The sequence below is a fragment of the Phascolarctos cinereus genome, unplaced genomic scaffold, assembly GCF_003287225.1.
Source record: "Phascolarctos cinereus isolate Bilbo 61053 unplaced genomic scaffold, phaCin_HiC Scaffold_726;HRSCAF=1367, whole genome shotgun sequence".
In the NCBI taxonomy this organism is placed as follows: domain Eukaryota; kingdom Metazoa; phylum Chordata; class Mammalia; order Diprotodontia; family Phascolarctidae; genus Phascolarctos; species Phascolarctos cinereus.
In genome coordinates, this window is record NW_027556098.1 from 228,404,794 (window position 1) to 228,418,168 (window position 13,375).

General features: G+C 37.4%; 1 protein-coding gene and 1 non-coding gene across 2 annotated transcripts in view; one reads left to right on the forward strand and one right to left on the reverse strand.

Moving 5' to 3' along the window:
• The window catches only part of LOC144454368 (voltage-gated inwardly rectifying potassium channel KCNH7-like), a 33,169-nt gene that overhangs the window by 13,830 nt on the left and 5,964 nt on the right, over positions 1-13,375 (forward strand). Inside the window, exons 3-4 of the mRNA XM_078146162.1 lie at positions 704-872; positions 11,426-11,618. Of these exons, the coding sequence (XP_078002288.1) occupies positions 704-872; positions 11,426-11,618 (362 nt within the window). The remainder of the gene's footprint in view (positions 1-703; positions 873-11,425; positions 11,619-13,375) is intronic.
• LOC144454623 (U6 spliceosomal RNA) lies at positions 193-296 on the reverse strand. The gene has a single exon (XR_013483136.1). It is a non-coding gene; the product is annotated as a U6 spliceosomal RNA (small nuclear RNA).

The window sequence follows — 13,375 nt, forward strand, 5'->3', positions numbered from 1 at the left end:
CTTTTTTTTGGTCATCTTTCTATCTTTCTGAGTTGCTTTAATTTGCATATCTATTTATGATTTGGAGCCTTTTTTATAAGGTTGTTGACAACATAGATTTCTTTCAAAAACTACCTGTTTATGCCCACTGATCATTTATCAAGTGGGGAATGGTTTTTATACTTGTAAATTGAATCCAGTCCTTATTTAAAAAAAAATAAGTAATGTTTTTCCAGTTTGCATGTCTTCCTTGCACAGAGGTGATAATAATCTCTGTATTGTTCTAGTTTTAGTAAGTGTTCTGCTGAAGTGAGCACTAAGGATACCATTTCTTGACTCATTTTGCCTAAGCCAGAATATACAACACATTTTTACTTACATACAGATGAACATGTGGAATGTAGAAATAGCTGCAGAGCCTAGAGTAACAGGTTCTGGACTAGAATTCTGGAAGCAGTGGATTGTTCTGCTCACGGCACAAATTCACTTCATAGCCTTGGATAAATCACTTAACTTTAACCTTTCTTTGTTTCACTTCCCTTGTTTGTAAAATAAGGAGGTTAGACTAAATGTTTGATCTCTAAAGTTCCTTCCAGCTATGACATTTGACACTTCTACAAAATAAAACCTATCTCAGTTCCTTAGATTTAGGAAGGACACTCATGCAAAGAAATGCTACCTCAAGTGTAAATATGTGTAATATAAACCTTGCTATTTTCCACAGATATCACTGATGCAAGAAATTGGGAACAAGAAAATTCCCGGGGACACCAAGAGGTCCCTAGTCCCTCAGCATACCACCGTGTTACCTGGGGGATCTGTGAAACTGAAAGTGATCTCACCTATGGAGAAGTGGAACATCGGTTAGATTTACTCCAAGAACAACTTAACAGGTATCAAAAAGCAAGTGCATGACATAAGAATGATAAAATGGATCCTTTTTCTGTTTCTAGGCTTACTGTCAGAAACTAAATCCATCCTGCCCCTCTCCCACCCTGTGTACATGCATTGTCTTTTCTCAGAGAATAGAACATTGAAGTAGCTCAGAATTGATAACCGAGCGATGTTTAAAAAAAACAACTCTCCTTACTCATCTTTTTGTAGCCTTTGGGTGGTGCGGCTGTATACTTTATTGCTACCTTAAAATTGTTCATAAAATGAACTTCATCTTCTGTCATACAGTTTATCTTGTTGTGCCATTTCATTCATGACGGAGATCCTGAACCTTGGTTTTTCCACTTACTCTTTGTGTGGCCCTGGGTAGATTCACTAAGCCTGATTTCTCACTTGCAAAATGAGAAAAATAATATTCTGTTATCTGCTTTAAAGGGATATAGAGCCAGAACTGGAGTCTTCCTGAGTTCAAATCTAGCCTCAATCACTTACTAGTTATGTGACCCTGGGCAAGTCACTTAATTCTCTCTGCCTCCGTTTCTTCATCTGTAAAATGAGCTGGAGAAAGAAATTATAAACTACTCCAGTATCTTTGCCAATAAAACCCCAAATGGGGTCACAAAGAGTCAGAAGTGACTGAAATGACTGAACAAACCTGCCTTAAAGTGTTCTTATGAGGAACATATTAGATATTATTTTATATTATTATTAAATAGATAATTAAGCTCATATAATATATACAAAGCAACATCTAATTATTAAGCTATAGGTTAAAGATTTAAAACTAGAAGAGATTTAGTCCAATGCACTTACTTTTTAGATGAGGAAATTGAGGCCCAGGGAAGTAAATAAAGTGACTTGCCCTACTAATAGAGGCAATAAGTACAAGAGGTAGGATTTGAACACAGGTCCTCTGCTTCAAGATGCTTCCTGATGTACTTAAATATAACAGGAAACTCCTGGCATGGCAACTCCCTCCACCAATAAAGATCACATACATACGTACAATGCTTCCCAACATTTTTTGTTCTGCAAACTCCAACAACAACAACAACAACAATTATTATGATGATGATGATGATGATGATGATGATGATGATGATGATGATGATGATGTTTACTATGTGCCAGGAGCTGTGTTAAGCACTTTACAAATCTCTCATTTAGTCCTCACACTACCCTGGAAGGTAGATGCTATTATTATCTCCATTTTACAAGTGAGAAAACTGAAGCAGACAGGGTTAAATGACTTGCCCAGAGTAACAACAGCTAGTAAATGTCTGAGGTGGGATTTCTATCAGGGCAACTAGGTGGCACAATGGATAGAGCACTACACCTGGAGTCAGGAAGACTTATCTCCCTGAGTTCAAACCTGGCCTCAGACACTTACTAGCTGTGTGACCCTGGGCAAGTCACTTAATTCTATTTGCCTCCGTTTCCTCATCTGTAAAATGAGCTGGAGAAGGAAATGGTAAAGCACTTCAGTATCTTTGCCAAGAAAATCCTAAATGGGTCACAGAGTCAGATACAACTGAACAACAATAACTAATTGGACTAAGGTACACATGACAACAGATGAAAAAAATAAGGCAAGATAGAGTTAAGTGACTTGCCCAGGATCATGCAATTAGGAAATATCTTAGGCTGGATTGAAATTCAGGTATTCCTGATGCCAGGAATAAAGCTCTATCCACAGTATGACCTAACTAGCTGCAGACAGCATTCTGTATCCATCCTAAACAGAGGCAGAAGATAAAAGCTTGCATTATATTTGGCTCAAAATGTCCATTCAAGTCCTCTATTCCCAGCTCTGCTACATATTACCTGTGTCACCTTAGGCAAATAATTTAACTTTGTTGGGCCTTGGGTTCCTCATCTGTAAAATGAGAGGCAGAATCTTAATCCTTTGATACTAGGGTTTGTGGTTATCTGTTGGGTGAACCTTTTTTTAAGTCATAAAAAGAGAATCTCAGTTACATTCTTACATGGAAAGATTATATTTGTAATTCATGAGACCTTTGTCAGTATTAGGGTAGTTGGAGGGGAAAAAAAATTACATGTATAGATAGATTGATAGAGGGCACAAGGTGAGTTGAAGATGAATGGGTGATATCTTGAGAATAAAATTAAGGGGTAAGAAAGGATTATACTGGGAGAAGGATAAAGGGAGAGGTAGAATAGAGTAAATTATCTCACATAAAACAGACAAAAAAAGGCTTTTACAGTGGAGGGGAAGTGGGGGAAGGTGAGGAGGAATGAGTGAATCTTATTCGCTTTGGATTTGGCTTAAGGAGGGAATAACATACACATTCAATTGGGTATGGAAAGCTATCTTACCCTACAGGAAAATAGGGGGGAAGGGGATAAGAGAGTGGGAGGATGATAGAGTAGATTGGGGGAGGGGGTAATCAGAAGCAAACACTTCTGAGGAGGGTTAGGGTCAAAAGGGAGAATAGAATAACTGGGGGACAGAATAGGATGAAGGGAAATATAGCGAGTTTTCCACAGCATGACTACTATGGAAGTGTTTTGCTGAACTATACAAGTATAACCTAAATCGAGTTGCTTGCCTTCTCAATGAGGGTGGGTGGGGAGGGAGAAAGGGAGAAAATTTTAAAAGTTTTAAAAACAAATGTTAAAGATTGCTTTCACATGCAACTGGGAAATAACATATACAGGCAATAGGGTAAAGAAAACCATCCTGCCCTACAGGAAAAGAGAAGAGGAAGGGGATAAGAAAAGGGGGGGAGATAGAAGGGAGGGCAGATTAGGGGAAAGGGTATTCAGAATGCACACTGTGTTGCGGTTGGGGGAGAGAGATGAGATGGGGAGAAAATCTGGAACTCAAACTCTTGTGGAAGTGAATGTTGAAAACTAAAAATAAATAAATTAATGGATTAAAAAAAACTTTTTGTAAGAAGGTTTTTACAATTCTCCTTAATCTTAGGTGCTCTCCCTCTGATGTTGTCGCTGTTGTTCAGTCATTTCAGTCGTGTTTGACTCTTTGTGACCCTCATTTGGGGCTTTCTTGGCAAAGATACTAGAGTGCTTTGCCATTTCCTTCTCTAGCTTTCTGATATCACCTCCAATTTATCTTGTACATATCTTTTTTTTATCCATAGTGGTACATATTCTCTCCATTAGGTTGTGAGCTCCTTGAGAGCAAAAACTGGTTTTTTGGGGGTGGGGGAAGGGTTGTTTCTTTTAGGGCTGGATTTTTTTTTGGGGGGGAGGTTGTCTTTCTCAGGCATTGGCACATAGTAGGTGCTTAATAAACACTAGTTGACTTGACCTGAAAAGTGCTACACTCAGCCACAAAAAAAGCAATCAGTCCAGAATGTCAAGAGATTCCATGGCAGATAACTTAGTGAATTAATTTCAGGAAGGTAGGTAGACCTTACATTAAAAGAAGTAATTACTCTTGTCAAACAAGATTCAAATGGTTTTAAGAGTCTAATATTAGCCAGTAAAGAGTTCTAGATCAGATGAGAGAGCAAGCAGTTTGCAGTCAGTAGAATCCACTTCAGCTTCATCTTTCTTCTTTTACATGTCAGTCTGCATGTTTGATCTTGCCTCCACCCAACTCTCAAGGTAGAGCAGAAGTCAACAGTTTGGTGCTTAGAGGAGGAGCCAGAGCAACCTTTAGCATAAGCTAGCTTTAGATTGAGCTCACTTTGACTCAAGACCAGTAAATACATATGTGTCTTTCTAAAGCAGAAAAGCAGAAACACTCTGATTTTCTATTATCAAACATCTCAATTAATCACTAATATCAACAAGTAATCATTAACTATCCCTACTCACAAGTTTACATTCTAATGGGGCAGACAACAAGTACACATAAAAATACATACAGCACAGCAATAAAGTTAATAAATATAGACATCTTTATAGAAAGTAGTAAAATACAAGGTAGCTTGGGAGGGAGAGTACTATCACTTGAGAGGATCAGGTGGTATCTGAGCTGCATCATCAAGGAAGAGAAGAATAGTTGTGAGTACTCACTACCTTACAACCTACTCACCTCCCTCACTTCCACTTCCCTGCTCCATCAGTAGTATGTTAGTGTCCCTATTTTGCCACATCCCCTCCAGCATTTGTCGTTTTCCTTTTATATCATGCTAACCAATCTGATGGCTGTGAGATGGTATTCCAGAGTTGTCTGAATTTGCATTTCTCTAATCAATAGTAATTTAGAGCATTTTTATGTGACTATTGATAGCTTTATTTTCTTTTTCTGAAAAACTGCCTGTTTGTATCCTTTGACCACTTCTCAGTGGGGAATGACTCTAATTTTTATAAAGTTGACTCAGTTCCCTATGTATTTGAGAAATGAGACCTATTTCAGAGAAACTTCCTGTAAAAAATTTTCCCCCAGTTTCCTTCTTTCTTTCTGATTTTGGCTATATAACTTTTGTTTGTGCAAACACTTTTCAAATTTCATGTAATCAAAATTATCCATTTTACTTCCCATTATCTTCTCTATCTCTTGTTTGGTGATAAACTCTTCCCTTATTTATAGACCTGACAGGTAAATTTTTCCATGCTCCCTTAATTTACTTATGATATTACCCTTTATATCCAAATCGTTTATCCATTTTGACCCTCTATTTTTTGTCAAATGCTTCCTACCATATTTTCTTTCTCTGGTCCATGGATTTCCTTATCTGTATTTTCTAGATATACAATACTATTCAACTTTTAATTAATCTATTCCCTACTTCCTCCCCCATCCCCTTTAAACTATTGAATATGGTATACCTTACTATCCCAAGTCTCTGAGATATCACTATAAGGTTAATTTACTTTCTTGTGTAACAGTCCTTATTTTTCTTCTTTATTACACATCAGAGACTATGGGTTTCATTATTCTTCTTCATGAATATTATCTCCTATAAATTTTTAGTCCTCAATCATATTATTTTTCATATGTCAGATTTGCTGTAGTTTCTGGTTTGATGGATATATGTAAGCAGTGTTTTACCTTCCCCTCTTTTTCAATCTAAAGTCTTCTTGGTCAGTTTTATGAGTGTTCAGACAAATACATTTTGCCTAATTATAGATAACTCTCATTAGATTCATTCCATCTCTGACCAAGAGCTGTATTGTGTATCTTACACCAAGGTCCCAGAATCCTAATGCCATTGTCAGCCATCATATTTTTATTTTAATTATCTTTAAAGAACATCCCAAAAAGAACATTTCCATGTACAAAGTAGAACAGAAAAAAAAGAGTGTTTCATGATTCACGAAAACACAAATCTCCATTACATACAGTTTAATTTTTCAAAGCATACAATAAATTCAACATGTCACTTTCAAGGCTATCTTGTATTTTTGTGTTTCCTTTTGAATTTCCATCTCTTCTGTACATCAAAAAAAAAAAGATTCAATGACCATCTCTTTCTCTTTCCCCCCCATTCCTCTTCCTCTCTCCCTTCCTCTTCTCTCTTTTTTGCCAACCCCGTCACTAGCTTCTACCCCACCTCCGTCTTCTGTCCCAATTGAAAAACACAACCCTGGCAACAACATATAGTCAAGCAAATCAAATCCACACATTTACCACATCCAAAACTGTATATCTAATTTTGCACCTTGAGGTGACTGGTCCTCTGGAGCCATGGTTGGTTATAACATTTAATCTTTCTAGTTTTTCTTTACAATGTTGTTAATTGTATAAGTTGTTCTCCTAGTTCTGATCATTTTGCTGTAGAAATTCATACAAGTTTTGCTAGGACTCTCTGAAACCAAGCTTTTCATCATTTCTTATGACACAATCAAATTCTGTTATATTCACATATCATAATTTATGGTTATTTTCCAATTGACGGGCACCGCAGTCCCTGTCTTCATGTTTCAGAATTCTGTCTTTCACTTCTTACTTACTTTTAATTGGCAACAGTGACGAAGATGCCACCTTATGCTCCTAAGGTCTCTAGTTTCTTTTTCAAAGGTTCCCCATTCTTAAAAGTACTTTCCTTCTGGTGGGGACATTTGTCCTTGTGAGAAATGGGTAGAAGTAATGAGGTTTAGTAAATCTCAAGAAGCTCTCCATGGCATCCTTGAATTATGCCAAGGGAAGACTGCATGTCATTTTATTCATTTCAGTGACTTATGACCACCTCAGTACCCCTGAGAGAAGGTCAGGACAGAGATTAAGGCTGAACAAATAGAGCTGAGGAGATGCTGAGACCACCAAGTGAAATAGTATAGCGGAAAAAGAGGAGACAGAGCCTTGAGGGACACCCACTGTTGGCAGTGCAAAAACTGGATAAAGATTCCCTCAAAAGATATTGAGAAGGCACAATCAGACAGGCAGGACAAAAATCAGGAGAGAGCAAAGTCACAAAAACCAAGAAAATGCTGAGTACCAAATTTTGCAATATTAGATCCAACAGATATAAGACTACTTACTTTTCTTTTAAGGAAGAAACTAGAATCCTACAGATTCTTTCACCATTTTTCTTCCTATTTGAGACTTAACAAGTTAGTCACAGCTGGGTATTGTTTCAAGCTAAATTGGGCAATGGCTGCAGGTATTTAAATATATCATGTGGAACAGTAGGGAAGCCTCACACTCTGAGCTTGTACCTGATCGGCAAGGTGATCATTTGTCCCCTGGCAGAATGACAAATGTCAGTGTCACAGTGATCTGATTCTACAATATAAAACTGCTGCCTATACTTCCTGGGTGTGTTTGTCAAAATCTGTCCTTAAAATAGATTTTTTTAAAAAAATCTACAGATATTGCTTACATAGACACAATGCATGATACCAAAATGCATCTGCTCTCAAAGCCTACTTAAGATACCTCCATCAAAGTTATAGAGAGCACAACAAAACTGACAATTTTTGAGTCTTGATTGGATTCTGAGTAGGAGAGGAAGTACCTTTTAAAAATATGACTGTTAAAATTACAGCACAGTGAATGATAAACATTTTGTTGTAAATAAAACATCTTTCAGGAGAAAAACAGGAGATGACAGTTTGGAACTGTAGCTGTAGAACAATAACATAAATGGTCAGTTTGGTCAGACAAGATATGATTCAGAAAAAAAAGTTACTATTTGTTGAGTATACTACAGACAAGTCAAATGACTAATTAACTGAAATTTTCTCTTTTTAGTGGGTTCTTGTCATATTGTGCAGGCACAGTCAGTCACATACAACTTCACAGACTGTAATTCAGGACAACTACAGGCATACTTGCCATGAAATATGGAGCCTATGAGAATAAAGTATTAGGAAGCATGGATAGCAAAAAAAAAACTTTTTAAAAATTATTATTTGAATGGAAAATTCTCAAAATGAAGATTCATTTTTTTCTTCCCTCCAGTGGGCTTCTATTCTTTTGTCAAATCAAAGGCTTTGTTTTCTTTTCATTCTCCCAGAATTGAATAAAAAATAGCGTGATTAATATTAGACAGAATTTAGTCCTATTCTTTTAAATATTATTTTTATTTCCCAGTTATAGGCAAAACAGAACTGATAAGAAATAGAGTTAGGAGAATTCTGTATAAAGACATGATCCAATTTTCTTATCCAGATGCCCATAAAATTCTCTTTGATTTTTAGTGCTAACAAATTCAGAAATGGGGAATCAGATTGATATTTTTTTCATAATTTAAACTGTAATTTTAAGGGAAAATTAAATTAGCTGTCCATTTGGCTATTTGTAAACTCTAACAAAAAATCATCAGAGTAGTAGTTGCACACCAGAGGTGTCATGGATATAAGCATCGATATGGCCTTAAGTTTGGGTCCTCAAAGAATTCAGAAGGGTAAAGAAAGCATTTATTAAGCACTTAAGTGCCAAGAACTGTGATTAGTTCTAGGAATACCAACCAAGATAGTCCCTGCCCTCAAGAAGTTTACACTCTAATAGGCAAAGACTACACATATAAAGATGTGATGGGCAGGGAAAGGTGTTTTAGTCTGGGAAGTCCCAGGAATAGTAAGTGAAACATAGGGGAGTTGATTGACCTGCCCCATTCAAAAGGCAATAATGAGTTGATTTAATTACAGTTCTCTGCGTAAGTGGAGGGACAATTAGGTGGTACAGTGGATAAGGTGCTAGGCCTGGAGATAGGAGGAAGTGAGTTCAAATCTAAACTCAAACACATATTAGCTGTGTAACCCTAGGCAAGTCACTTAACCCTATTTGCCTCAGTTTCCTCCTCTGTAAAACTAACTGGAGAAGTAAATGGCAAACTATGGTGTCACGAAGATTATGATATAACTAAATAACAAGAAGTTTAAGTGATGTAGAAAAAGGTGAGAACTGGAATAAGAAGATGAGCAGCAAGGCAGAAAATGGCTGAGGTGAGGAAGACATTGCCAGGGAGTCTGAAGCGCAGTGGCTTAGTTTATCCTAAAGACAGAATCTTGTCTTTTAAGACAAAATGTAAGTTCTTAAGCAATATAACACTTAAAACTTTGAGTTCTGGCTCTCACATACCTTGCAAAACTAATTTCCTACTACATTCCTTCAAACACCTAAACTGGCTTTCTAGCTGTTCTCCATACACATCAGTCTATCTAGTAGATTGTCTAAGTTCACATATGAAGCTCTTGCTACTTGTTCATTGTGTAAAACCAAGGTAAACGTTCTCTTGAAGGAATTTAGATCTCTCTTTTCCCCCAAAGGGGAAAATGACCAGACAAGTTCTCCAGACTTAAATTCCCCTTCTCCCTAAAAGGGAAGAAAACCAGAGGAAGATGATGCCTGTGAAATTAAAGAAAGGTTTTTATTAAGCAGGAAAGTAAAACAGGCACATGGGGAGTGCTGGTCTATGCTGGTAATGGCTGGGGAGAGTTTATATATATATTTTAATAAAGGAAGGTAAAGAATTTGGAGGGAAAGGTGGGCTTAGAAAGGAATGAGTCAATGAACACCATCCCTAAGGGGAGGAGGACTGGGAAATTCTAGGTGTCAAAGCTGTGGCCCTTTGAAATACAAATCAGAAGGCATCCTTGGTGATAAACAGTCCATAGCTCAAAGCTTGATAAGGAAATGTCTCTAAAAACAGGATAATTCCATAAGCCCCCTAACCAAAGTTAGGGGAGTCTCTGGAGATAAGGTTGGCTCCAAAACCCATTAAGTCTTTGAAGATAGAGATGTCTTGAAGGTCCATAAACCACCAAATGGCTCAGGGTCTGTCTCTAAGCTGGTATGAGCTTCACTGGCTTCAGAGGTGCTGATGTTCTGTGTGTCCAGCTAGGTTTACTCTTGGTCACTGTCAGCCAATTCAGCCAGTCCTCATATAGTTCTTCTGGTTACCTGGATAACTGGGGGGCTCGAGCAAATCAAGGTATCCATTTTCACAACTGGTTGATTAATTGATCTTTTACCTCCCTGCCTCTGCAAAAGTGGTCGTTCTAACTGGAATGCTTTCCCTCCTCGCATGAGCTTTTGAGAATCCCTTAGTTTCCTTCAAAGCAACGCTTGGCTTAAGTGCTACTTCCTGTATAAGACCTTTCCAGGTCCTGCCCTTTCTCAGCTGTTAGCAGTCTGTCCCTCTAGAAATTATTTTATATATGTAACCCTCAGTCATTAGATGATACTCCTGTTTGACGGGCAGATTTTAAAATGGCCCATTTTCATAGTAATTCTGCTCTTTGATGTGTCATTGTGAAATCTCTTGGGCTATTTCACCTTCTCCCTTTTCTCTCCTTTCCTTCCCTAGAAATATCCTCAAAACTCTTGCTATACAGGAAGACACCTGGCCCTCTAGTCCTGTCCTGGCATTAGTTCCCTCTCTTTCCAAACTGCAAAGAAATACAGCTCCCAAAGGTCTTTGAGAGGGTGGTACATAAAACTTTGCTTATGTTTAGCACATATTTACTTTTGTGAATGCTACAACTTCCCCAGTAGAATTTAGCTTCTTGAAGATGGCAGGACCTGGGATTTTCTTTTTCTTTCTTTCTTTCCTTCTTTCTTTCCTTCTTTCTTTCTTTCTTTCTTTCTTTCTTTCTTTCTTTCTTTCTTTCTTTCTTTCTTTCTTTCTTTCTTTCTTTCTTTCTTTCGTTTGATTTGGTTTTTACTGTATCCCCAGCACACTGTCTTGCGCACAGCAGATACTTAATAAATGTTTGTGGGATTAAACTGAATTAACCTTTTTCAAGATTTCCCAGAGACTGTCAAGTCAAATGTTTTTCCAAGAATATTGACACTGACAAAAGAAAATAGATAAATCAGTGTTGAAAAAATCATGAGGTACATGTTACACCCCTGAACTGAAAGGGGTTAAAAACAGGATCGTGATTGTGCTTGTCTATTTTCCTCCACCAGATGTATTCCCTATTTGTATCTTTTAAAAGTCTGAATCTTGGGAAATACTTTTTTTTTTAATTCCCTTTAAGTTGCATAAAAGAAAGCATAGATTTGGCACATAGCTTAGTGCTCCCCCTTCTGTCCTTCCTGGTTCAAGCTCAGCTTATTATCACTTTTGAGGATAGAATTTGAATTTTTCTCAAATACTTTTGAATTTCAGGTTACTTTAGGATAATTATACATGATTAGATCATAACGCAATTTCTGTCTTTCTTGCAGACTTGAATCTCAAATGACAGCTGATATTCAAACTATTCTGCAATTACTGCAGAGGCAAACTCCCGTGGTCCCACCTGCTTATAGTATGGTGACAACAGGGTCAGAATATCAAAGACCAACTCTCCAAGTGATGAAAACTCATCAAACTGTAGCATCTATTAAAACTGACAGAAGCTTTAGTCCTTCTTCACAAGTAAGTATAGACACAACTTAATTCTAAGTTAGTTGGAAACAATTAGTGTTATCTAAAAGCTCTTTTGGAATACTAAATTACTGAAGTTCTGGGAAGACTAGTCCCTAAAATATAGGGAATCAAGATAACTTCAGTTGAGTTGTGTTAGAGGGGAGGGTGTAAAGCTGCTGAAGTGGCTTCACCATAACTATCACCAAGGTAGAATGGATAAGATTGTATTGCCTTCTTCTCCCCTCCATGTCTTAATAAATGCTAAACTGATTTCACCTGTATACAAATAGGTGAAGGGAGATGAGTTACATACACTATTATATGTATAACTACGTGTGTTGGGGTAGGTAGGTGGGCCAGTGGACAGAGTGTCTGCCCTGGAATCAGGAGAACCAGAGTTTAAATCCAGCTTCAGACACTTGACACTTACTAGCTATGCGACCCTGAGCAAGTCACTTAACCCCAATTGCCTCACAAAACAAAGACAAAAAAAAACTACACATGTAATTTTGTAGCCTTGTTCTATCTCCTAAACTTTAACTTAATATTTCCAACTGTATGTCCCTAGGGCATCTCAAATTCAATATATCCAAAATGGAAATTATTATCTTCTCCCAAAACGTGCCCTTCCTCCAAGTTTTCCTATTTCAGATAAGGACACCTCCATCTCCCCAGTCACCCAGGTTCATATTCATGGTGCCATCCTCAACTCTTCCCCTCTGATTCACTTTCCATATCCAATTAGCTGCCAAATTTTATATATTTTTCTTCTACAATATATCTCACCTCAGTACCTTTGCCTTCTTACATGAACCCCTAGGATATTGCAACACCTCTAATTGGATTCATGGCATCTACCATTCTTCAACACAGCTGCCAGAATAGTCTTCCTAAAGTATAAATCTGACCATGCCATTGACCTTTGTTAATAATTTTCATTAGTTCCTTGCTGTCTAACAGATAAAATGTCAACTTCTCAGCTTGGCCTTTCACAGTCAGGCAGAATTCTGCCTACCTTTCCAGGCTTACTTCACATTACTCCCCTCAAGTACTCTGTTTCCCAGACTTAGCATTTCATTCCTATTTCCACAATTTTTATCACCTCTCTCCAGTGCCTAGAATGCATTCCCTCTTCACCTCTATTGTTTAGAATTTTTAGATTCCTTCAAGGGTCAGGTCATATATAATTTCCTACAGGAAGTCTTTCCTGAACTCCTTATTTATAAACATTCTTTCCCACCTCAAATCATCATGTACATATGTATTTATATATTGTCTCCTCCCAAGAGAATATAAGCTTCCTGATCACAAGGACTATTTCATTTTGTGAATCAGCTTGAGTATATAGCACTTAATTGTTTAATGCATATAGGTTGGATTGTACTGGACCTATTTTTTAAACACTACAAACAAAATTGATATTTGAAGTACAGCTAGAAAATATTAAGAGCTATCTTGGAAAACATTTCAGCAAAAATTATGGGAAAATTAGTGCAATGTGCTCTAGTCAGAAAAACTATGTTGGGGCAGCTAGGTGGCACAGTGGATAGAGCTCTGACCTTGGAGACAGGAGGACCTGAGTTCAAATCCAGCCTCAGATGCTTGACACTTACTAGCTGTATGACCCTGGGCAAGTCAGTTAATCTCAATTGCCTCACTAAAAAGCAAAACAAACAAAAACTATGTTTACAGCATGTGGTTATGTGCTCAGAAGAAAATAATACAAACTTTCTAAAATATGAAAGTAGAAAGTAATGTCTTTGTAG